The sequence below is a fragment of the Phascolarctos cinereus genome, unplaced genomic scaffold, assembly GCF_003287225.1.
Source record: "Phascolarctos cinereus isolate Bilbo 61053 unplaced genomic scaffold, phaCin_HiC Scaffold_4;HRSCAF=312, whole genome shotgun sequence".
NCBI classification, from domain to species: domain Eukaryota; kingdom Metazoa; phylum Chordata; class Mammalia; order Diprotodontia; family Phascolarctidae; genus Phascolarctos; species Phascolarctos cinereus.
In genome coordinates, this window is record NW_027555847.1 from 518,530,040 (window position 1) to 518,556,944 (window position 26,905).

Sequence of the window (26,905 nt, forward strand, 5' to 3'; positions counted from 1 at the left end):
ACCCTGTGTGAGGTAGTCTGCTGAACACTAGAGATACAAAGACAGGCAAACAACAGTTTCTGCTTCCAAGGAGTATGCTTTCTAGGAAATAAGATATAAATAATTAGGTACATATGACATATGTACACAATAAATGTATATACATATATGCATATATGTATCAATTCCCCCTTGCCTATGCTTATCGGTTTTCCTGGTTTCCATATAGATATGGTTTTGATGGAAACTGGGGAGACCAAGAGGCATAGGTGAGGGGACAGAGCAGTCAAGGATTGGGGAACAGCCAACCCAGAAGGCATAAGAAGATGAAACATCATGTTTGAGGAACTTCCAGTAGGACAGTGTACTTGGCATGGAGAGGAGTAAAATGTGAGAAGACAAGAAAGGTGAGAAGGATCCAGGTTATAAAGAGATTTAAATGCCAAAAAGAGGACTTTATATTTGATCCTGAAGATAATAGAATAGCTCAAGTCCCAGCGCACAGTCTCAGGAGGTCTGGTGTTCCTATACCAGACTATAGCAGGCAGGATAAATGACAAGAAGATGGCTGAGGTAGAAACAAAAGGAGAAAAAGCTGGGGGTGGGGGAGAAACACTCTGGCTATCCCCCATGCCTGGAATGCTCTGCCTCCTCATCTCTGCTTACTGCCTTACCTGGCTTCCTTTAAGTCCCAACTAAAATTTCTTTTTTCTTTTTTTTTCTTTTTTTTAGGTTTAATTTTTTTTCTTTTTTTAAAAATTAATTTATTTATTTTTAGTTTTAAACATTCACTTCCACAAGATTTTGAGTTCCAAATTTTCTCCCCATCTTGTCCCTCCCCCCACCCCAAGATGGCATGCATTCTGAGTACCCCTTGCCGTAATCTGCCCTCTCTTCTATCTTCCCCCCTCTTCTCTTATCCCCTTCCCCTTCAATTTTCCTATAGGGCAGGATAGATTTCTATACCCCCTTTCCTGTATATCTTATTTCCCAGTTGCATGTGAAAACAATTTTTTTTAACTTTTGTTTTTAAAACTTAGGGTTCCAAATTTTCTCCCTTCCTCCCTCCCCACCCACCCTCAACTCGATATAGGTTATACATGTGTAGTTACAGCCAACTAAAATTTCTACAGGAAGCCTTTCCCAACCTTTCTTAATTCTAGGGCCTTCCCTCCATTAATTATTTCCCATTTATCCAATATATATACCTTGCTTGTATACATTTGTTTGTTCTCTTCTCTTTTAGATTGTAAGGTCATTGAGGACAGGGACTGTCTTCTGCCTCTTTTTGTTTTCCCTTGTGCTTAGCACAATGCATCTCATATAGTAGTTGCTTAATAAATGTTATTGATTGATAAATCATGTAAGCCTGATTTGAACAAGTTTTTATCTATGAAAAATGAGAAATGGATAAAAATAAAGATATGCTTTGTGATTATCATTATTTCTTTTTTTTTCTTTCTTTCTGGTGAGGCAATTGGGGTCAAGTGACTTGCCCATGGTCACATAAGTGACTCAAACCAGGTCTAGTTTAAGTCAGGATGAAATCAGGTCCTCCTGATGCCAGGCCCAGTGCTCTATCCACTGCGCCACCTAGCCGCCCCAATTATCATTATTTCTTAGAGAAGTTTAATGAACACATAATGGTTGTCAAAGTAAGGAGGTTAAAAGATCCCAAAAACTACTTCAGACAGTAAGTTATTCTCAAAAAATAAGAAATATTCTATCTTCTTTTATGAGACAAAAATAATCTTAAATAAATAACCTTAAAACCTAAAATATAAATATAAATATGTAAAGAAAATTATAAACCAATATTATTAAGTTATAAGTAAAATTAAAGCAAAAAGACAACAGCAATATGTTCAAAAAATCATTTGCTCTAATTTAGATTTATGCCAGGGATGCAATGCTGGCTCAAGACTGGCAAAACAAGATAATCATAATAAAAATAAGAACATTTTAAAACCACATGATTATGTCAAATAGGTGCAGAAAAAATACTGACAAAGTATAAGACCTATTTATGTTACCCAAAAAAACTATAAATCATAGGCCTTCAAAAAGTATTTTTATTTTTTTAAAAGTTTGCCTCTCTGCCAATTTTATTAATTTATTTATTTTTAGTTTTCAACACTCACTTCCACAAGATTTTGAGTTCCAAATTTTCTTCCCATCTTCTCCCTTCCCCCACCCCAACTTGGAGTGCATTCTGAATACCTCTTGCCCTAATCTGCCCTCCCTTCTCTCTCCCCCACCCCTTCTCTTATCCCTTTCCCCTTCTATTTTCCTATAGGGCAGGATAGATTTCTATACTCCATTGCCTGTATATCTTATTTCCCAGTTGCATGTGAAAACAATTTTTAACATTTGTCTTTAAAACTTTGGGTTCCAAATTTTCTAGAAGCATTTTTAATAGGACAAGAGATTGCATATGTGAGTGGGTGAGAGTAAGGAGTCAAGGATGACACTAAGATTAAATGCTTGGGTGACTTCCCTCACTAATAAATAGTAAATTTGTTTTTGTTTTTTTAGGCAATTGGGGTTAAGTGACTTGCCCAGGGTCACACAGCTAGTTAAGTGTCAACTGTTTGGTCTGAGGCTGGATTTGAACTCAGGTCCTCCTGACTTCAGGGCTGGTGCTCTTTCCACTGTGCCACCTAGCTACCCCAAATAGTAAATTTGGGAAGAATGGAGTGTTCAGGGAGAAAGAAAGATAATGAATTCTGTTTTGGACATTTTGAGTTTAGATGCCTACCACATGTCTAATTTGTGATATCTAAAAAGGCAGTTGGTTATATAAGATTGGGGCTCAGAAGGGAGATTAGAGCTAGATATGGAATCTTGGTGGCACAGTAGATAGAGTACCAGGCCTAGAGTCAAAAAGACATCTTCCTGAGTTCAAATTCGGCCTCAGAAACTTAATAGCTATGTGATCATAGGCAAGTCACTTAACCCTATTTGCCTAAGTTTTCTCATCTATAAAATGAGCTGGAGAATAAATGGCAAACTATTCTAGTATCTTTGCCAAGAAAACTCCAAATGGGGTCACAAAGCGTCAGACACAACTGAAATGACTGAACAACAACATGGTATCTTGGAATCATCTTTGGAGGCATGATAATTGAATCTACGGAAGCTGATGAGATCACCAAGCAAGATAATATATAAAGAGGGAGAAGAGTGTCCAGGACAGAGCCTAGAGTGACTTCGACATAATCTGTTCTCATGACCTGGATGAAGATCCAGTAAAGCAGACTGGAAAGTGGTCAGACAAGTAGAAGGAGAACCAGGAGAGAATAGTGGCATAAAAAAACTAGAGGGGAAAGACTTTCCAGGGGAAGATGCTGATGATTGACAGCCGCATAGAGGTCAAGAATGATGAGGATTGAGAAAAGCCATTTGATTTGTCCATTTAAAGGTCATTGCTTACTTTAGAGGAAGCAATTTCAGTGGAATGTTGAGGTTAGACTCAAATGAGAGAAGAGGATGCAAAAGCACCTTATGTAGGCAGCTTTCACAAAGAGTTTAGCCAAAAAGGGGAGGAGCTATAGGGTGATAGTAGGAAGGATCAGATTAGCAAGTATTATCTCTGACTTTTCCTTCTCCTTCACCTTTCGTATATAATCAGTTACCAAGTCCTCTCCAATATCTGTCCATAACATCTCTCTCAACTCTTCCTCTTCTTAATTCCCACTGGCCCTCACTACCACCTGCCTTGACTATTGTAATGGGCATTTCCATCTCTACTGCCCCTTTCCTCAATATATCCTTCATATTGCTGCCAACCTAATGTTCTTTATTCATAGGTCTATATCTCACTTTTCTGTTGAGACATCTCCAGTGCCTTGCTATTATTAACTTGACACAATTCAGAATTGTTTGGCATTCAAAGCTTTCCAGTTTGGTGACAGTCTACATCTCCAGCCTTCTCCTATGTTATTCTTCTTCATATACTGCATATTGCAACCAAAATTATTCTCAGTTCCCAGAAAAATCCTGGACTTCCTGTCTTTGTTCATGTTATTTCCTATACCAACATTATTTTCTGACCCCTTTTCAACTGTTAGAATCCCAACCCATTCTTTTGTTCCCTTTCTTTTTGAAGAATACTTTTTTTGAGACCTCTTTTATTTGCATCATAGTCATTTCTAGAAAGACCTCTTTTCCCCTCCCCCATTTAGATTTTCCTTGCAACAAAGAAAAACTACTAAGTTAAAAAATACCTAACAGTAACATCATGTGATAATATGTATATAACATTCTTCCCCAGAAGTCTCCATCTCTGAGTCCACTATTTAAAGGACAACTCAAGTGCTACCTTTTCCATGAAGACTTCCCCAGTTCTGCTTGTCAGTAACTGTCCCAATTCCTCCTGTATCTTCCTCTAGGATTTTAGTTTTTATTTTAATCATATATTTATCATGTGATATTCCATATTACAGCTATATGTGTAGGGCCCGTGCCTTTTCACTCCCAACCTACAGCACAGCGCTCTACACATGGTAGGCACTTTATAAATGTTTATTATTATTACTGAAGAGAAGTTAACCTTCTAGAGTCATAGAATTTGGAGCTAAAAGGACTTTAGAGGTCATCTAGTTCAGGGCTTCTTAAACTTTTTCCACTCCTGATCCCTTTTGACCCCTTTTTCAGTGGCAGCAATCCTTACTGTTGCATGGCCTGAGGGCATGCACAGTGCAAAGTGCGCATGCTTTGTGTTCAGAACGAAGGCTGCAGTGAAGTTGTTCCATGCAACATGCATGGGCAAGCACTACCAGAAACACCTTGGATTCATTACGTATTTGATTTTGAATTAAGTTTTGGTCGTTGCGCATTCAGAAACCTTTTACTATTGGTAAATTTTTCGCAACCCCTTCACAGTTGAAGAAGCACTGATCTAGTTCAATCTTGCTTTCCGGATAGGGAAACTGAAGCACAGATAATCGAAATGTTTGGCCAAAAACATTAATAAGAGCAGAGCCAAGATTCCAACCAGGTCTTCTGAATCGAAATCTATTGGCTCCTTCCATTTGTATAGAGTATACCCAGGAGAGCAACCCTAGAATTAGGTAAATGTTTCCAATAAGCAGCTTTCAGATCAGTAGAGATAAAAACAAAATGCTTTGAGCATTCCAAAAAATGCAATGGGGCTTCTATGTGAGTGAGGTAGTAACTTCCTGATCCTTGGGTATGTTCAAGCAGGAACTTTATTGCCAGGTTTAAGAAATGAGTAGAAGAGATTCCTGCAGTGGGAGGGGAGGTTGGATGAGAATGTCTAAAGTTTAGCATTCTTTTTGTTCTAAAGAACTTTTTAATTGCCTTCAACACCTAACTTGGTTTTGGACACATAGTAAGTGTCCAGTAAATATCAATTGATTGAGTAAATATAACTTATCATCAGTTGTAAGAGTCCAAAGGACTCTGTGATATTCATATTGGTGTCCCTAACATATTATGATAATAATAGGTAGCATTTATATAGAGCTTTAAAATATTAAAAGGTAGGTGCTAATATTATCCCCATTTTATGAATGAGGAAACTGAGGCAGACAAGTTAAGCAGTTTGCCCAGGATCACACAGGTAGTAAGAGTTGGAGGATGGATTTGAACTCAGGTCTTCCTTCCTAATACCAGGGGCCATTCTATGGGCTGCATCACCTAGCTGCCTCTACATAGTGCCTAACATAGTGCTTTGCAGATGCAAATCTCTCAGTGAATTTTTGATGAATGAATAAATGAATCAAAATTGAATAAATTCAAATGACGAACAGCTCAGCAGTATTTATCATGCAAATTACTTGCTGCACTTATCACCTCAACTTTGAACTTTTCTGTTGTGATTCTGTGTGACTCTTTGTCACATAGGCTTAGATTATTGTTTGTCCTTCATTTTTTTTTTTGGCTAGGCAATGGGGTTAAGTGACTTGCCCAGGGTCACACAGCTAGTAAGTGTTAAGTGTCTGAGGCCATATTTGAACTCAGGTCCTCCTGACTCCATGGCCGGGACTGTCTCCACTGTACCACCCAGCCGCCCCTGTCCTTTATTCTTGAAGAGTAACATGACATCAGGAAGATGATGCCATGACTTACAAATGAATTAGATTTAAGTGAAGGAGGGCTGTGCAAGGTCATCAGCCTCCCTTTCTCCTCTGGAGCCATCTGGGTCCAGTGGCAAGACATAGGTCAGAATGACTGGAGATGGCCCCCATGGGCTTAAAGCATGTTGCTGGAAGTATAGGAGATTAGCTGCATATGTTACCTTTTACTTTCCATGGATCTCATCTAAATATTTCATTTAATTTTATGAAACTTTTAAAGATGTCATTTCCCCCAAGCATATTTATATAGTCTTGTGAATGGCTGAAGGGAGGATGCCTGAGAATTTTACTTTTGTCTTTTCCCTACATTCCTTATAGGCATCTGCTTCTTAATTGAAGAGAATAAGTTACAAAACAAATATCTCTCCTGATTACCTGGGGTGTCACCTTTAGATGCCATGAGTCATTGCTCTTCCCTTCACAATCCAGCCAGATTTGTTTTCAAAGAATTATCAGCCTTGTCTTTGGCTTAAGTTTGTTAAAGCCAAGCAGCATTTATCATGCCAATTAGTAGTTAATCTGCTCCTTGTGTATATATTCTAAGGGTGTGGATCCTTTTCTCATTTAAAATGTAATAGCAAATTATGTAAGACAAGGAAAATTTAAGTAGTTACAGAAATAAGTTTTCAAGCTGAAACCACACCCTAGGACTTGAGCTGTCCTATTACCTCCAAGATCAAATATAAAGGCCTCTGTTTGGCATTAAGATCTCTTTATAACCTGGATCCTTCTTACCTTTCTTGTCTTCCCACACTTTTCTCCCCTCCATGCCAGGTACACTGGCCTACTTGAAGTTCCTCAAACATGATGATCCATCTTCCTTAGTATGCCTTTGCATTGGCTGTCGCCCAATCCTTGAATGTTCTGTCCCCTCACCTATGTCTCTTGGTCTCCCCGGTTTCCATCAAAACCGTATCTATATGGAAGCCAGGTAAACTGATAAGCATAGGCAAGGGGGCATTGATACATATATTTATATACATACATTGTATACATATACGTTGTATGTACCTAATAACTTAACCTTGTATCCTCTGCAAAGAAGGGAGCATGGTGCATTTTCTCAATGGAATTATTTTGAATGATTCTACAGCCTTCAGGGAAGTTTGAAAGGGAAAAAAAGAAGACACAAGTTTAAATACCACTTGACCTTTTTTTTTGAGAAATATAAGCTATCCAAATTATTCTTAAATTTTAAGAAGGCAAACAAAATTAGTGTTTGCTAAATGATTAATGTCTGTTACAATTGACATCATAAAATAAGTCAAATTTACGACACATCATAGTTGTATTTTTATGTGTTATATGTACACTTTATAGTACACTAGGGGCCTTATATAATGTTTACAATGGATTTATGCTCATTTTACAGAACTTTATAGTTTTTCTTATATTAAACCTTTACATGTTTTATGTCCCAGAAAAATGTAAGATCTGGAGGGGATTCATTTGTTTTTGTAATCTCAGGCTTTGTACATCACCAGTACTTATTAAGCATTTGTTAAATTGAAAGAAAAGTGAATTGGGCTGCGATTCTGGTGGCCTGGGTTCTCTTTCTGTCTATTAATGAGCTTTGTAAATTTGAATAAGTCAGTTCATCTCTTTGGGTCCTTTTCCTCCATTACTTCAATTATTTCTAACACTAAGCACTATGCCTAATCCTTAATAGGAGCCTAATAAATGTTCATTGATTAACTGTAGATTGATTCAGGCACAATCTTATAGTTTTGCATAATCAGAGGCAGATGTATAATTTGTCAGGGATTTAGTTTGTACTGAATGTAAATGCCAGTTGTTCTTATGGGAAATAAATGATCTACCTTATCATATAATTTTCATTTTGTTGAAAAGTGGGAATGTGTGGAAATATGTTTAGTATGATTGTACATGTATAGCTCATATCAGATTGCCGTCCTGGTGGGGGCGGGGGAAGGGAGTGAGGGGAGGGGGAAAAAAACTCAAAAACTTACAAGAGAGAATGTTGAAAACTATCTTTACATACAATTGGAAAAAATACTATGAAGTAGAAAAATATTTTTTAAAAAGTGGGGATGATCTGAACTCTGTGAATGTAAAGCAATTTTATGACAATCTCCTGTTTCATAATACCCATGGCTATAAAACTGAGAGGGCTTCCTAGAAATTCATTCATTCAGGGCCTTGTTTCCCTACCTCATTCTCACATTATCCTTGTATTTTGTCAGCAAAAAAAGAAAACAGCTGGGGAGTAGGGGTGGAATGTCTTGCTGAGATAGAAGACAAATTAATAAAACTGGAACAAATCAACTTCCTGCAAGTCTTCATCTAGAATGTAGGTTTTAAATAGTCTTCAGATATCACATAATTCTTGCAAACAGGAAATCCTTTCCAATAACTCATTGAAATCCATTCTGTCATAAGCCCACTCCTTCTTGATCATTCCCTGGGAACTTACTACCATACCACCATATGTAGGCTGTATCAGAGTCATAAAATCTTACAGTAGGAAAGAACCTCAGAGCCCATCTAGGCCAGTTGTCTCATTTCAAATATGTGGAAACTGAAGCTCAGAGAAATTAAGTGACTTTCCCAAAGATACTCAATGAATGCATGGCAGATCTAGGAGTAGAATGACCTGGCCCTCAGTCTTATGGTCTTTGTACCTTATTACATTGCCTTTCAGTTGAAGGTCATAGAAAATCTGCCTTCAGCCTTCTCTTCTTCAGGTGAAATAGTCCCAAATTATTTAGTCTTTCCTATTTCCTAGTACTTTATCTGACCTCTCTTTTATCACATTGCATTAGAAACAATTAGAGAGGATTCTGAGTTGTATATATCCTTAAAAGCCAGCTAACTATCTACTGAGTTATCTAAGAGATGACAGAGCAGGCATTCTTTTGAAGCACTCTCGCCCTGCTAACAAAAGGAGAAATCATAATGAAATCTTTCTACCATCAATTCAAACCAATAAGCACTTATTAAATACCTATTCTGTGGCTGGCACTGTACCAAGGTAGCACTGGTGTTACAAAGACAAAAATCATTTGTAATTTTGAGGAGAGTAGTTTCAGTTAAGTGATGAGGTTGGAAGGAGTGGATGTGGTATGAACAAATGAAGGCAATGAATTTTGATAGTCTTTTCTAGGAGTTTCTTAAAAGAAGGGGAAATATAGGATAGCTGGAGGAGATAGTAATGTTGTATAAAGATCTTTTTTCTTCCTTAAAGATGGGGGAGATTTAGGCATATTTTTAAGGAGTATCAAATACCTCAGAGTTAGAAGGCATCTTAGAGGTCATCTAATGTAACCCAAATATGAACGAGAATCCCCATTATAACATACCTAAAAAGTGGTCATCCAGTCTTTGAAGATCTGTGAAGGAAAACCCCCCTACTTCCAAAGGAACTCATTCCACCTTTAGATAGCTCAGTTAGGAAGTTTTCACTACATCAGTCCCATCTGATTGCTTGAATTTTCCACCCTTGCTTCTATGTCTGCTATCTGAGGATATGCAGATCATGTCTAATCCGTCTTCCAGACCATAGCTTTTCAGATATTAGAAGATTGTTCTCTTCTTCCTCTCTTAGTCTTCCCTTCTCCAGGCTAAACACTCCCCCCCCAATCCTAAACAGTTTGAACAATTATGACCATTTTAAGATTAGGGCTCAACCCAATCTGAAACAGTTTTTACAGTGTTGAAGAACTGAAGTCATCTGGACATATTCCTAACTGCTGAAAATTAGTATAACTCTAATAGAAATTGAACGTTAAATCTTGCAAGTTCTATTTCTCCTGTAAAATGAAGGGTTTGGACTAGGTAATTAGTGGTCCCTTCTAAGATCCTATTACTCTGTTGGTTAAGAAAATGAAGTGGGGATTTTTTGGAATAGTGGTGGGCTCCTCATAAGTCATAGGCTGATGGCATTTTAATTACAGGTTCATTGCAGAAGAATCTACTGCTGCTGGGGAAAAGTGTGTCCTCACCGACAGCCCTACCTGGATCATTGACCCTATTGATGGTACTTGCAACTTTGTACACAGGTATGCATAAGATCATGAGGAATCTTAAATTCCTGTTTGTAATTCTTTTTTTATAATAGTGGTTTCATTCTCCTAGAAGTAGTATTTTTTTTAGATTGAAATGTGTGAATAAAAAATTAGTAAATTATAGCCTGAATACTATTGACTCAAGCCCTATTTCTGACATGCAATGGCTATGTGAAATTGGGAAAATCACGTAACCTTTCAGTGTTCTAGGCAACTCCCATAAGACTGAGATTATATTCTACTCATTGTTAGGTGCGTTTTCATAATGTGAGTCACTTATCATCAAATTGTTTGGCTGCTCATCTATCCATAGGCATCTTTACAATTTACATGTGGAACTGTGCTGTATTGAATACAATTCAGTCCTATTTGGCAAACATTTATTAAGCATTTACGATGTGCAGGGCACCTTTATAGGTGCCATGAAAAAGATACTTCCTCCAAGTGGTTTACATTTACACTGGGCATACAGGGCTGAATACAAAAGATGCATCTAGAGGTCTTTGTATTCCATACAGGCTTCTAGACCATCCTGACTGAGGAAGTAACTTGGAGAGATAGCTTAAGAATCCAGGCATGAACTGAATTTAGGGATTGGCAGAGAATCAAAAGGCGATAAAAGCTATGGTTACATGAATTATACAGGTCCAAAGCCTCCAAAAGACTTTTGATGATTCATATACAAGATTTCCATCCTTTTTAGGGATCGTTGATATTGAGACACAGTGAGGCATGTCTGTCAGAATTAGCATTTAAATAATGGCTTTAGTTTTCAACATTCTTCTGGGAAGATATTCTGTACTTTTCTTTTATTGGCAAAAATGTTTATAATTCCCAAACTGGGATTTGGTTTTGTTTTTTCATTTAATTCAATTACTCTTAACCTTTTCTAGCCTTGCAGCCCTAAAATAGACACTAGTAAGGTTTTGAATTCCTAAAGCCTAACAGGAAGTTAAAATAGATAATGTTAATTTTAATTTGTGTAATTTACATTTATCAGTGATTATTCAAAGACCTTAAAAACAAAAAGCTACAACATAAAATGAATGGGTCAATTATGCATACAACTTTGCTGATGTGCAGGCTATGTATGAGACATAGCTTGGGTCTGTGGCTTCCTAGGATCCCAGCAAAGTATTAAATATGTAGAGCTGCTGAGCAATGATCCATCTCAAGGATGGTATTGTTGGCAGAGGGAGGCAGGCTAGCATTTTATCACCACTATTGTTGTAGTTGAGTAATGGCTGACCCCAGAGCACATCTCTTTTCCTACCTGGTACCTCCATACCCAGAAAACCTCTTCATTCACTCCCCCATACATTTGAAGAGTTTGTGGTGTTTTGTTCTATTTTGTTTTGTTTTTTGCTATTAGGGATCTGTTGTGGCATTTCATTGGGATATGATCTAAGGCATAAAGGTTTAAACTCCAAGATTTAAATAAATAATCCCTAAATGGCTACGTGTAATTGTGGTCTTTTGTTCTTGTGACAAACAATAACTCATACAGGATCAGCCAGTCAGTCAACTAGCATTAATTATAGGCTTACTATGTGCCAAGCACTGTGCTTAGTACTAAGGATACAAAGAAAGGTAAAAGACAGTGCCTTGTCTCAGGGATCCCACTATCTGATTTAGACCTAGAAGAAATATTAAAGGTCATCTAGTTCAACTCCCTTCATTTCATAAATGAGCAAACCAAGGGCCAAAATGGTGACTTACCCAAGTTCACATACATTCTCAGTGACAAAGCTGAAATTTGAACCTAGGTTCACTGACTCCAAATCCACCACTCTTCATACACTGCTTCATAATCTGATAAAAGCTTGGGTAATTGGTAATAGGGGGCAGCTAGGTGGAGCAGTAGATCAAGTATTGGACTTGGAGTCAGGAAGATTCATCTTCCTGAGTTCAAATTTGGCCTCAGACACTTACCAGCTGTGTTACCTTGGGCAAGTCACTTTACTCTGTTGTCCTCAGTTTCCTCATCCGTAAAAATGAGATGGAAAAGGAAATGGCAAACCACTCCAGTATCTCTGCCAAGAAAACCCCAAATGGGGTCACAAAGAGTCAGACACAACAGAGACGACTGAACAACAAATTGATATTTAATGTTTGCAAAGTCTTTTACATGAATTATTCTGTTTGAGCCATCTAATAACTCAGTAAGGTAAGTACTGAAAATATTACTCATTTTGAAGAAGAGGAGGCTGAGACTTTGGAAATTAAATGATTCATCCAGAGTTACTACATATGGTCAGGAATGGAAATAGAATGAAGGTCTTACTTGATTCCAAGCACTTATCCCACATCATCACTGCCTGGCTCAGATGACTTCTCTTCTTTCAAATTATTAGGAAATTATAACATGGTGAGCTGAGGATGTTTATCATGGAGGTGGTTTCCAAGATTCTAAAAGAGGGAAAAATTAAAAAGTAACAGTGAAGTGTTTGGGCACCCTTCCCACAATACTCTGCAGTGGCTGTTAGGGGCTTGCACATATATAAAGATCTTCAGGGTTTGTTTATATGAAAAACCAACATTTGGTCTTCTTTGCAGATTTCCAACAGTGGCAGTTAGCATTGGATTTGCTGTTAATCGAGAGGTATATTATGTGTATGTGTGTGTGTCTGTTGTATATGTATACAGAATGTGTTCCATAAGTGGGTAACCTGGAGTTGGCTCAGAATCATCCAACAATATAAAAGACAGCAGTAGTTATGTCTGTATCTGCTTGTTTAATCATCCTTCCTTGAAAGCTTTGTGTAGTTACAATCTCAGGACCCTGGCTCCAGTTTTCCCATAGGGATGTTCAATGTTGATGACTAAATCCAAGCATATGTCTCTCTAATGTGCAAATAAAACCCAGCACAGCAAACAAATCTAAACCTGTTGGAGTCAGGATAGAGTGGGGGGTGGAGGGGTAGGTGTAGCTTTTCAGTTTGCCTTTCATTCCCGCTTACTAGTAAGTACCAGCTAGCTTCTGTTTTTACTTGGGTTATATGGTGGCACTGTTAGGAAAATGATATTTATGAAACCAGTAAAAAGAAACTCACAATTGGCTTGCCACAAACAGAAAAATTTATATTAATTATTCAATCACCAAGCATTTACTAAGTGTAGATTATGTGCCTGGGTACTATACTAAGCAATGAAGATACAAAGACATATGAAACAGTTGCTGTCCTCAAGGACTTTACATTCTATTGGGAAAGACATAGACTCATATATGTATATGTACACATATAAATATATACATATATGTTCATATATAAAAAAATACAATGTAATTTGGAAGAATAAGACACTAGTAGCTGGGGAGACCAGAAAAGGTTTTGTGTAGAAGGTGGTAGATCTGCATTTCCCTGGTAATTTATATTTATATAGTGCTTTATGTGCAAATTATCTTCATAACAAACTTATGAAATGTAGATAGAAAGTAAAAATCATAGTATATAATTATTGTAGAGTTAATGAGAAAATTGAATCAATGGAGACCTTGAGACTAATAGAAAGCTAGGTGGCATAGTGGATTGAATGTGAAAATGGAGTTAAGAAAACCTGAGTTCAAATCCAGACACAGGCACTTAATAGTTGTATAACCCTGGGGAAGAACTCTGTCTGTTTGCCTCAATTGCCTCATCTTTAAAATGGTAATAGTAATAGCATCTACATCATAGGGTTATTGTGAGGATAAAACAAGAGATCTATAAAGCACTTTTCAAACCGTGAAGTGCTATGTAAATACTAGCTGTTATCATCATTATCAGTGCTGTAGATTTTCCCCTTCCTGGCTTCCCTTGTCTCCTCATATACAAGTTTTATTATCCCATTTTAAAGATAAGGAAACTAAAGCTTAGAAAAGCTAAAGTACTTGGCCAATATCACAAACTGTAAAGAATAATAACAATACTAACCCCTATAGATATAGGCCAATTACTTGTTTGTATATGTTACACAATGCATACTATAACTTAAAAAAATTTTATAAGTTAAGAAAAAATATATATATTGACCAAGGAACAAAAAAAAACTACCAAAAAGTCCCAGAACTGCAAAGAATGACATATAATTAATGTAGTAATTATTGAGCAAACTAACTGAAAGCACCATAATATTTATTCTATAAGTTATTACGAAGCCTTTGACTCAGTTCTACACTCATAGTTTATTCATGCACTGCAAAAATATAAAATAGAACTTACTGCACTGAGGATGTTTGTTGTCCCTATGAAAAAAAAAATGTTTTTCATTTAAAACACACCACTAACAAAAATGCTGAGAATAATTGATATAAAATATGGCATCTTTCAGAGAGTCAGTTGAGTCCCTTATGGTTCTAACTTATCTTAAACCCATCATTATAATATTATTACCATTCCTAAATTACTATTCCTAAAGTATGGCTTCTAAGTTAAAGAGGGAGTCATACATTCCAAAAGATCTTTTTTTAAAAAAAATTATTTTATAGAGAGAGGTAGTTTTGGCTTCAGAGACAAAAAGACCTGGGTTCCAGTCCTACTTCTGACACATACTGTCAGTATAACCCTGAACAAGTCACTTAACCTTTCAATGTTCTAGGCAACTCCTTAAGACAATAAGTTGCAGAAAATGTGCTTACCTGCATTGGTAGAGGAAGTTTCCTTATCCTGGAATTTGCTATATCAGTGAAACAGGATCAGTCCTTATCCCTGGCTTTTGCTTTTCTATCACCTGCATTTTCCAATGTAAGAAATTCTACCTCCTTCTTCTCAGAAAGCTATGCCTTAAAACAAAGGAGAAAAAAGAGGGAAAAAAAGAAACCAGTTCAACAAAACTAACCAAGACATAAGACTGACGTTATCTTCAGTATTCCACATCCATGGTCCCAAAGGGAGACCCTGACAAAGAAGGGAAGGAGCTGCTTTCTCATGTCTCTTCTTTGACATTAAGCCTGGTCACCATAATTTCTCAGCATTCAGTATCAATCGTTTTGTCATTATTCTTTCTAGTTTGTAGTCATGTAAGTTGTTTTCCTGATTCTATTTGCTTTGCTTTGCATCAGTTTATATGTCTTCCCATATGTTTCTGTATTCATCATATTCAACTTTTTCTTTTTTTTTTTTGTTACAACAATGTTTCATTACAACTTGTTAGCCAGTCCTGGATCAATGGGAATCTTCTGTGTTTCTAGTTCTTTGTTGCAACAAAAATAGCTACAAATATTTTCGTATGTTTAAGGCCTTTCTTCTGTCATTGACCTACTTGAGACGTATGCCTAACAGTGGAATCTTTGAATCAAAGGGCATGGAGATTTTACTCATTTTCTTTGCATAACTCCAAATTGCTTTTCAGAATGGTTGGACCAATTCTCAGGGTTCCTGTCAGCACATTAATATTTCCCCATTGACTTCTCCTATAATTTGTCATCTTTGCCAGTTTCCTGAATGAATGAATCCTCAGGGTTGTTTTGATTTGCATTTCTTTTATTATTAATGATTCAGAGCATTCTTTCATATGGTTGTTAATCATCACATCAAAACATCTTATTAGTCTCTTGATGTATACATAGATGTCCTTAAGTTATGTGACTCTAGTGAAAAATAATTTAGACAGCTTCTCCATTTTGTGAAATCTTTCTCCAATGACTTAAAATATCTATTTTGACTTGATAAATATAAAATTCTTAATTTACACTAAAATTAAATACTGAATTCTTGGATTTGACTTTGGATGTTAAATTGAGCCAAGGATGAAGGTGATACTTAAAACACCTTGGTGTCCATCCAGGTAAGACAAATAAAGCATCACATCATCAAGGAAAAGCAGTGGCTATCTGTATCAAGGGACTTAGTACCATCAAAAATCAAGACTTAATGGAAAGAACATATTTAATATAATTAATATCTATATCATTCTAGTCTGAGTATATAGTTTTTGGAACTTCGAAATGGACTATAATAGATTTGGAAAGTATACTATCAAAACCTCTTACAATATTAACAAAACAAAGGACACATCACCTTAAGGTGTCTAAGATAGAGGAGTGATAGATGTTCTCTAAGTGTATGACAAACTATTTAAAAGCTTAAGGAAATAATATTGGAACAATCATGTCATTAAGCAATAGTAGAAGTTGACACATCTTAGCTATTTCACAGGTTTAGATTCAAGAATGGAATCAAAAAGTTTGCCATGGGGCAAAATGAACTTCCTAAGATATTTCAACAAAAAAGGGTTGAACAAATAACTAAGTCATATGGATTTGTTTATAGAAATGAAGAGATTTATGATAGTAATTTGGACCAGGTCATTACTACCAACAGTTATAGATATATCCTTAAGGAGTCTGAATTTATTGTGAAATACCAATTATACAAGGAAATCATAAAAATTATACCACAGGTAGCAGAAATTTAGCAACTACTTAATTCTTAGCAAGACGTGATCTTGTGGCTTCAATTATACATAGAAACTCACTCTTTCATGTAATGAAAGATGACAAATCCCAATACTGCAAATATAGACCTTAAAATTACCTTAAAAATTCAAAAAATAAACAATACTGGAATCATTTCCCACAATCACTCAAATATAGCATTGATACATAAAAATACAAAAGCACCATTTCTAATTGATATAGCTATATCATATTCATAACCTCCAAACTACATAGAATGAAAAACTTTCAAAATATAGACACACCTTTTTAAGGTATATCAGGAATTGATTCAAATTTATAAGAATAAGAGCCATTCCCCAATTGATTAATGGTCAAAAGATATGAACAGTCACTTTTCAGAGGAAGAAATTCAAGCTATCAACAGTCACATGAGAAAATGCTCTAAATCACTAATAATTACATGAATGCAAATTAAAACAATTCTGAGGTTCCATATCATACCCATCAGATTGACAAAGTTGACAAAGAAGGAAAATGACAAATACTGATGTGGCTATGGAAAAGCAAGTACTTTAATGCATTTTTGGTGGAGCTATGAACTGGCATAGACATTCTGAAAAGCAATTTAGAAGTATGCCCAAATGTAATTAAACTGTGCATACCAGAAATACTACTCCCTGATCTAAACCCTCAAGAGATCAAAGAAATAGGAAAAGAAACTATATGTATAAATATATTTACAGCAGCTCTTTTTATGATAGCATAGAATTAGAATCTAAGGAGCAAAAATTGGGAAATGGCTAAATAAGTATAATATATGAATGTAATGGAATGCTATTATGCCATAAGAAATGATGAAAGAGATGGTTTCAGAGAAACCTGGGAAGACTTGCATGAGCTAATTCAGCTAAGGGAGCAGAACCAAGAGAACAATTTATATAACAACAACATTATTGTAAAGACAAACAACTTTGAACTCTGACTTTTTAACTCTGATCAATGTAATGACCAACCACAATTCCAGAGGACTCATGATCAAGCATGCTACCTATTTCCTGTCAAAGAGATGATGTAGTCAGGATGCAGATTGAGACATTTTTTTGAATATGGCCAAGAAGTGAATTTTTTTTTTACTTGACTATATACATATATATTTGTAACATGGATTTTGTTTTCTTTTGGGGGGAGAGGTAGGTAGATTTTCATTGATTGAAAAGATTGCTTTAAATATAGAGACCTAACAGAAGAAATCAAGGTAAATAGAAAGGTTATTATAACAGTATATTTTGGAAGGGAAAACACATATACCAATCATACTCCTGGATATAAGTTGCATTAATTCACTCACAAAATGGAAGAAGGTGGCAGAATGGCTTAGAAAGCAGAATACAATAATATGTTTGTAAAAGCACGCCTGAAACTTTAAAAATTCATATGGAGTTAAAATGACCGGCTGGAGTAGAATCTATTATGCTTCATGTAAAACAAAAACAAAAACAAAAAAACATAAGTGGCAACCATGTTCTCAGGAAAGGCAACAATAAAATAGACATGGTTAAAAGAGGTAAGCAGAGGAATTACAGTATGTTTACAGGCACAAAAGAGAAGTGAAATTATATCAATACTGAATTTAAATGCATGAAAGAGTTTAGTATCTAAATATATAAAGGCTAATTGAACTATAGAGACAAATATGCAGTAAAACAAATAATTATAGAGGATGCCAATATGCCCCTTTCAGATTTAGATGAATATAACAAAAAGATAAACAATAAAGAAGTTAAAGATCTGAATAAAATTTTAGAAAAATACATGTAATAAACTTCTGATAACTTCTGAATGGGAAATAGAAAGCACATACACTTCCTAAACTTTGCATAGCACTTCACAAAAATCAGCAATGTACAAGGTTATTTTAAAAGTCATGAATAATTACAGAAAAGTAGAGATTCTTTACTAATCACAATGCAATAAAAACTATAATCAAAAATGGTCATTTGAAGAAAAGGTTTCAGACTTAGCAGACCAAATAATAAAATCTGAAACAACTCTCCAGTGTATTGAAAGAACAGTGATTTCTAAGTCACATAGAAGAGAAATTACACTTGATTTTCTTTACTTTAGAGGGTGGAATGAAAAGCAATGGTTGGCAATAACAAAGAGGTATATTTAGACCTAATCTAAGAGGAGATTTAGCAATCTTAAAGTGGAATTAGTGTGGCACTAGAGACAGTGTTTCCTCCCTTACCTGAGGTCTTTAAGTAGCATACAAAAGATTGATAACCTCTTGAAATGCATGTTCTGAAGCAGTTTTTCTTAATCTGGGATCCATGAAGTTATTTTTGAAAAATATTTTGGTAACTACATTTCAATAAAACTGGTTTTCTTTATAATCCTATGTATTTTATTTTATGAATTTAAAAACATTTCTGAGACGGGGTCCATCAGCTTCCTTAAATTGTCTAAAAAGTCCACGATACATAAAAGGTTAAGAACCTCTGATGTCTTTGTAATGCAGATACATTCAAGAATGGGCTAGACTAGATGGCCCCTATGACCCCTTCTAATTGTGAGTCTGTGAACCAGTATAGGATACAGGAGAAATGTCAGAGAGGTAAGAGGAAAATCAGGAGACAGCAGTGTCATGAAAAGCAGAGAAGAGATAATAGCCAGAGTTTCAAAAAAGAGGTCAAGGAGAATGAGGGGGAAGGAAAAACCCATGCTGATTTTGAAGAAAACAGCAAAAATGAAACCCAGGAAAAACATGCTAATGATGATGCATGTCTTTCCTTTTTTTTTTTTTGGCAATTGGGGTTAAGTGACTTGCCCAGGGTCACACAGCTAGTAAGTGTCAAGTGTTTGTTCTGAGGCCAGATTTCAAGTCAGGTCCTCCTGACTTCAGGGCCAGCACTCTATCAACTGCGCCACCTAGCTGCGTCATCATTTGTGAATTGTTGAGAGAGAGAGGAAGAGAGAGAGAGAGAGTAAAACGTGAAGCTCGTGTTCTAATGGGAAAGACAACACATATAGAAGGTTTCATCTGCAAGTCAGATGAAAAATCCCATGATCCTTAGGGTATTGTGACAAAGTATGTATTAATGCTTCTTCTTTAATATTATTTTTGCTGATGAAATGATATCAGTTTCTGACGTTGAACCATTTAACAGTGCCAAGGACTTTGTAGCAAGAACTTTCTTTTCTGGATCTTAAGTAGCTGTGGCTGTAGCACGTACAGCAGCAGTTGCCTGGCTATGTCTCCTTTTCCCATTTGTTTGATCTCTTTGGGATATAGCCCTAGAAGTGCTATTGCTGGATCAAAGGGTATGCAATGCCTGGCTATATCTCTAAAGGGATTGCTTGATGTCTGATTGCAGTGGGGTGGATGCATTGCTACTCCCAAGAGCTAATAATTAAGACAAGTAGGAGTAAGGATAGGTACAAGACACATGTCATTGGTACAAGGAACTCCCAGATGAGGAAATTCCTTCAACCAGTGTAGGTCAACACCTTCTCTGTAAGTCAAATCCTTTGAGTTGTCTGGGACCCTGAGAGGTTAAATGCCTTGCTGAGGATCACACAGCCAGTATATGTCAGAGGCATGATTTGAGCACAGGTCTTTCTGGCTCTGAGGTTGGCTCTCTGTTCACTATGCCATGCTGTCAAGATAAGAAAGAATGTTAATGTTGAAATGGAAAAAAAAAGAATTGATTATTTGTGTTTAAAATATTATACTTGACACAACAGTATAGTGTGCAATTTCAATAAACAAAATGAAGTATATAACATACTAAACACCTATAGGAAAGATACTGAGTCAGCCAGGTCATCAGAAGACACTTTACTGTGCTATAATTTAAGTTTTATAGGAGCAGTGTGGGCATCTAGGTGCCACAGTGGATAGAGCACCAGGCCTGGAGTCAAGAAAACCCAAGTTCAAATCTACCCTCAGACACTTACTAGCTGTGTGACCCTGCATAAGTCACTTAACCCTATTTGCCTCAGTTTCCTTATCAGTAAAATGAGGTGTAGAAGGAAATGGCAAACAACTCTAGTATCTCTGCCAAGAAAACCCCAAGTGGTGTCACAAAGAGTCGGACATGACTGAAAAATGACTGAGCAAAAAGTAGCAGTGAAAATAGCCTAGACTTGAAAGTTTTGTAGTCTTTTCACAGCAGTTTCGCAGAGCTGATTGATGCCTTCTTAATATTCTGAGTGACTTTTTGAAAGCAAGTGTAATAGATTTCCACAGGAAGCCCCACATCAAACCTTCTACAGTGCTTAAGTGTTTTAGTGAACTTCCCTTGTCCTCCCTACCCATACAGGCATTATCTGGTTCAGGCTTAGACTCCAGATCACAAGACTAGGCCATCCCCTCTGATCCAGAGAAAGGCTGGAATTGGAGCCAAGTGCCAAAGGTCTCTAAGAGGCCAAATCAATTCTAGGCCTGATCTGTGTGTGTGAGTCTGCTGTGGTACAAAACTGAGAGTTAGCTTACATTTATGACTCTTGGGTCAGGCCAGATCTACTCTAGATTGAATACCACGGATCAACCATAGAGCGAAAGTGACTCCCTGTGGGTATCCTAGACCAAGACTTGGACAGAATAAGTATTTGTTTTAGTATGGACTCATTCCAAACTGGACAAAACCAGAAGAACTTCTGAGGTTTGTTGGCCTCTCACCACATATTAGACTTAGACATTTCCATATTTGCTTTTAGGGTGTGACAGACTTTCTTGCCTTCCTTTACACCTGCCTTATCAATGCCCTCTACCTTGAAAACAAAGGGAGAAATGTGTCCAAAGCATGTTGACATAAAACAACTTTATCATTTTCTATTTCTTTTCAGGATATTAGGAGGTTTTTCTTGTGACTGGATTTTTAGCCCTTTGACTAGAGGAGACATTCATATCTCCTTATTACTTCTCCCTCCTTGTCCTCCTCCTTACTTCCTCCACCCAACACCTTCATAGGGCTGTCTTTGTACTTTTGTGACTCTTTGTTGACATTTCAATAACATTTTCTATGTTATGGTTGGCAATAGGGGTACATTCTTCACACTTCAGCAATTCTAAGGGCATTTAGTCAGCAACTTTCTTTTTAATAGGAAAAAAAATGAGATGTTTCTGAAGAATGTAAACTTTGCAAGAAATTTGTTAAGAAATTTATTGGTTATTTTGGCAGTCAATAGTCAGTAAACATTAAATGCCTATTATGTGTCAGGCACTTTGCTAGCACTGGTAAGCCCTGCTGTCAAGGAACTCATAGCCTAATAGATGATCAGACTAGAATTGGTCTAATTTTGTCTTCACAGAGCATCTTAAATGTGAACTTTATGCTTTTTGAGAATCCCAAAAACTTGTCTCCGTGACCCTCCTCTAATTTTTCAGTTCCTACTGAAATTTATGAAAGTCAACTTATATTTTATTTATCACAGTATTATTCCCAACCATATCTTTGTAATCACCATCATTCATTTCCCATTTGTTCTGATGAGATATTAATTTTACTAACCTTCCTTTTTTTTTCTTTTAAAAAAATTATAGCTTGAATTTGGAGTGATTTACCACTGCACTGAAGAACGACTATACACTGGCAGACGGGGTCAAGGGGCATTTTGTAACCAACAAAGGCTTCGAGTATCCAGAGAGACAGGTTGGTCTGGGCTTTGTTCATTGAGTTTGCATTTTGATTGAGGAAATGGGAGAGGAACATGCTTATTTTGACACCTCTCATAGAAAAGGAACTGCATTACAATGATTGAAATCTCTGCTATGGCTTGTTGATTCAACTCTTTTCTGAATTAGTTTGTCTCCAACAAGCTGGTGATCAAGCCAGTTCTATATTTTAAAACAGAATTTTGCCAACTAGCCTTATACAGGTTCAACCTACTTTGATTTCTTTCAGATCCCTCTATGCCTTCCTCCATGTAAAAGCCTTCTCCTATAACAAATAAATCTCATCAAAACAAATCAAAACATTGGCCATGTCTGAGAATACACACTTGTTTCGATTCCTGTAATCTGTCACCTCGCTATCAAGAGATACCAGATATATTTCATTATTGTTCTTTTGAGATCATTTTTGGCTGGCTGGTTTAGGTAGAGGTAGGAAGGAACAACTACTCATTAAACACCTTCTATGTGCCAGGAACTGTTCGAAGTGGTTTACAAATATTATCTCATTTGATCCAAATTCTGAAGTCTTTCAGAGGAGTTAGAGATTTGCCTGTAATCCGTTCTCCTGGTTCTGCTCACTTTCCTCTGCATTAGTTCATATAAATCTTTCCATATTTCTCTGAATCTGTCACATTCCTTATTTCTTATGCCCCATAAAATTCCATTGTTTTCATATGCCACAATTTGTTTAGCCATGTCTCAGTTGAATGGTTTCTATTTTGTTTCCAGTTCTTTGCCACATCAAAAAACACTGCTGTAAATATGCCTGTATATTTAGAAGTCCTTTTCTCAGTCCTTAATTTCTTTGGGATACCTACTAAGTCAAATAGTATGTAACAAAGTTTGGGGTAGAGTTCCAAATACTTTTTCCAGAAGAGCTGAACCAATTTACCATTCTAACAACAGTACACTACTTGGGGGAGCATAAGCATTTATTAAGCACCTACTATGTGCCAGGAATAAGCACTTTACAAATATTATCTCATTTGATCCTCACAGCAACATTGTGAGGTGGGTGCTATTATGATCCCCATTTTACAGTTAAGGAGACAGAGACAGCCAGAGGTTACATGACTTGTCCAGGGTCACAGAACTAATAAATATATATCTGAGGCTGAATTTGAACTCAAGTCCAGTTCTCTATCCACTGAACCACCTAACTTCACTAATATGCCTGTCCTCTCACTAGTCCCTCCAGGAATCGCCTGGTTCAATCTATTTTGAGCTTATAATCTCTCATCTTCGAGATCAAATAAAAATCTACCCACCAATACTGATTTAGTTATTAGTGCTGTTGAACAGAAGTCAGACTCTGCTTAAATCAACACCTTGGTGGGGATGTCAGTGGCAGATGCCCATTATGAAAGTTTATTAGTGACAACCGCTCTTAATCTGAACAATTTGTGATGATTTAGGCAAGGACTGATCAGAAACTTAGCTTTTTTTCTGTAATTAAGATTTTTTTATGTAAAATATATGAGCAAGATTAGACTGCAAGTTTAAAGGATTGAACCATTTTAGGGGGTTTTAAACATTTTTTAAATCTTCATGTAGTTTATATAAGCTCTGAGGTATCCATTACCAGCTCCTCCTAACAAGTTCCCACACCTAGGCTACCAATCACTCTCTCTCTCTCTCTCTCTCTCTCTCTCTCTCTCTCTCTCTCTCTCTCTCTCTCTCTCTCTCTCTCTCTCTCTCTCTCTCTCTCTCTCATATTCTCTCTCATTCTCTCTCTCTTCCCCACCTCCTCTCTCCAGTAGAGTCAGTTAGGGCTGGGAGATCCAGTCTCGGGCTTATCTACACCAATAAATATTCCTAACTGCTATGTGTAATCAGTTTTGTCATTCCTGGGAAGGTTTGGGAAGGTTCCTACCCCTCCAGGGAGAGGCTTGAAGAGTCCTGACATGCTGTGCAGATAGGAAGAGAGAAAGGTCAAGAGGATGGAGTCACTTCCTTTAAGGTCTAGTACAAGGGTGGCTCTTCCTAGGGTAGTGGCCAATTATGAAGCAGCTACCTCCATTAGATGCCCTTATGGGGGACCAAAGAACCACCCAGGGTTCACTGTATCATCCTGAGGCACTAGGTCTTTTAGCCCTGATTCAACACACATGGCACCCTGGAAAGACCCAAGACAGATGTGATGCCAGAAGAAACCCAACTCCAAGCATGCTCCATGGAGTTATTTTCCAGGAGTTCTTAACCTGGGATCCATGAACTTACACATTTTTTTCTAACTGTATTTCAGCATAATCGGTTTCCTTTGTTCTTGTGGCTGTTACTGTTTTTGAGATCGGGGCCCTTTGTCTTACCCAGGTTGAGAATCTGGTCTGGTCCCAATACTGATTGGCATGGAAGTTTTAACCTGCTCTGTTTTTCCTGAACTGGGCTCATTCACCCATTCTTGAGCCGCATATTTCCATCAGTTCCCAGGAGCTCACCATATTGATGCTGGACTTAGTGCAGACACCTGATGGATCACTTTCGATTCTACTGCAGGTCAGAATTCATGGACTCAAGCAATCCACCAGCCTCAGTCTCCCCAGAACTAGGGGACTACAGGTTGTGCCATGATGCTAACTGGTTTACTTTGTAATCCTATTTTTTGTGTGTGCATTTAAAAACATTATTCTGGGAGCAGCTATGTGGTGCAGTGGATAGAACACCAGCCCTGGAGTCAGGAGGACCTGAGTTCAAATGTGGCCTCAGACACTTGACACTTACTAGCTGTGTGACCCTGGGCAAGTCACTTAACCCCATTGCCTATCCAAGGTTGGGGGGGGGAACACACATTATTTTGTAAAGGGCTCAGCAGGCTTCACCAGATGGCCAAAGAAGTCCAAGACCCAAAAAACAGGTGAGGAACCTCTGGGGCTCCAGCTGGAGTCCATGGAGGGGCTGGGCCTTCCTCTCACTGCAGGGATTCCACATAGCAACAAGCATTCTCAGTTTCAGCAATTCTGTTTCCACATCCCACTCCCACTTGCTTTCTTAATGATTCTCTCTCTGGCTTCCTCTTCGATATTCTTTTCCCCACCTCCCTTCCCGAGGCCAGAGGACAAAGGCATTTATTGTAATAGATGGTGCAATGGACAGAGCACTGGGCACGGAGTCCGGAAGACCAGAGTTCAAATTCAGCTTCAGACATTTAATAGTCGTGTGACACTGGGCAAGCCATTCAGTCTCTGTTTGCCTCAGTTCCCTCAACTGTAAAATGGGAATCATAATAGTGCCTTGTTGTGAGGATCAAATGAGATAACATTTGTAAAATACTTAGCACAGTGCCTGGCACGTATAGATGCTCTATAAATGCTTGTTCCTTTCCCTATCCCCTTATCATCTGAGGAAGCAGGAGGGCACTGTTTCTTCAGTCCTGCAGCCCCAGACAAAAATGTGTACTAGAATTTCCAGGACCACCTTCCCAAGGAAGGTGTTTGGTTGCTCCAGCTGACCCCCTGGACTGCTACTTTGAGGGTGGGGATCCAGAAGCTTCCATTGTGCTGCAGCCACATAAGTACATTAAGGCAAATGCAACTCCTCAGTCTCTTTGGCACACAGACTTCCTGTTGTGTTCAGTTCTCTTTAAACCACTAGCAGCCTACCATTGTGAATTTTGTGAGTAATACTTGGTGGGTAATTATCATCCCCTGCAGGGAAGAATTTCTTACTTTCATGCCAGCTAGTAGCACTACCCCCTCACTTTCCTATACTACCCTGGAATATGATTTACACTCCCCTTAGGTGCCTATTCCTTTTCCTCATTCCTCTCCACCCTGTTTTCTGTGGACCTAGCCCCTTCCTACCTTTCCAGGCTACATGCTTGCTGGTCCTTAGACATAGGACTCCATCTCCTGACTCCAAATGTTTTCTGTAGCCGTACCCAGGGCCTGGAACACTCTCCTTCCTCATCTCTCCACCTCTTGGCTTCCTTCGAGTCTCAGCTAACATCTTACTTTCCACAAGAAGTCTTTCCCAGTCCTCTTTCGTCTTAGGACCTTCCCTCTGAACTTACCCTCAATTTATCCCGTATTTATCTTGTTTGAACATAGTTGTTTGCATGTTGTCTCCCCCATCAGACTTTGACCTTCTTGAGAGCAGGGACTGATTTTGCCTTTCTTGGAATCCCCAGACCTTAGCACAGTGTAGGGATTTAATAAATGCTAGTTGATGACTGACTAACCCAAGCGTGAGGAACCTACGGCCTCAAGGCCACATGTGGCCTTCTAGGTCCTTGAGTGGGGCCTTTTGACTGAGTCCAAGTTTTACAGAACAAATCCTTTTATTAAGGGGATTTGTTCTGTGAAGTTTGGATTCAGTCAAAGGGCCACCCTTGAGGACCTAGAGGTCCACATGTGGCCTTGAAGCCATAGGCTTCCCACTCCTGGACTAATCTCTATTTCATATCTTCTCTTCTCTGCCGCTAAACACCAAGGACTCTCTCATACCTGTTGTCTAGCCTTCTGGTTGTCCAAAAGTATCCACTATAGCCAACCCTCAGATCTGACATCTCTTATATGCTTTCTGCAACAACCATACCTTTCATTCTTGCCTTTCCCCACGTTAAAACTTCTGTTCCCTCAGGCATCTCAGCTAGATGTCAATGAAGCAAAATTATTGAGCTAATTCACACTAAAGGATGAATCACTGATCTTCTTATCTTACAGATGACTCTGATAGAAAATTTATAGTGTTTTTGTAATATTAGGAGGAATTTTTGGCAGGAAGCATTCTTTTCAATTACACCACT

At 37.6% G+C, this 26,905-nt stretch overlaps 1 protein-coding gene and 1 long non-coding RNA gene across 3 annotated transcripts in view; one reads left to right on the forward strand and one right to left on the reverse strand.

Annotated features, from left to right (window-relative positions):
* On the reverse strand, positions 1 to 26,256 carry LOC110207791 (uncharacterized). 2 transcript variants are annotated; one of them, XR_013486245.1, is made up of 4 exons: positions 26,171 to 26,256; positions 14,724 to 14,867; positions 12,390 to 12,514; positions 1 to 81 (listed from the first exon to the last, which is right to left on the reverse strand). It is a non-coding gene; the product is annotated as an uncharacterized LOC110207791 (long non-coding RNA). The 2 variants fall into 2 exon arrangements; XR_002324320.2 differs by lacking the exon at positions 26,171 to 26,256 and adding an exon at positions 25,962 to 26,050.
* IMPA2 (inositol monophosphatase 2) overlaps positions 1 to 26,905 on the forward strand; it is a 76,393-nt gene that overhangs the window by 40,664 nt on the left and 8,824 nt on the right. The window contains 3 exon segments of the mRNA XM_078153530.1: positions 9,991 to 10,099; positions 12,662 to 12,707; positions 22,030 to 22,138. Of these exon segments, the coding sequence (XP_078009656.1) occupies positions 9,991 to 10,099; positions 12,662 to 12,707; positions 22,030 to 22,138 (264 nt within the window).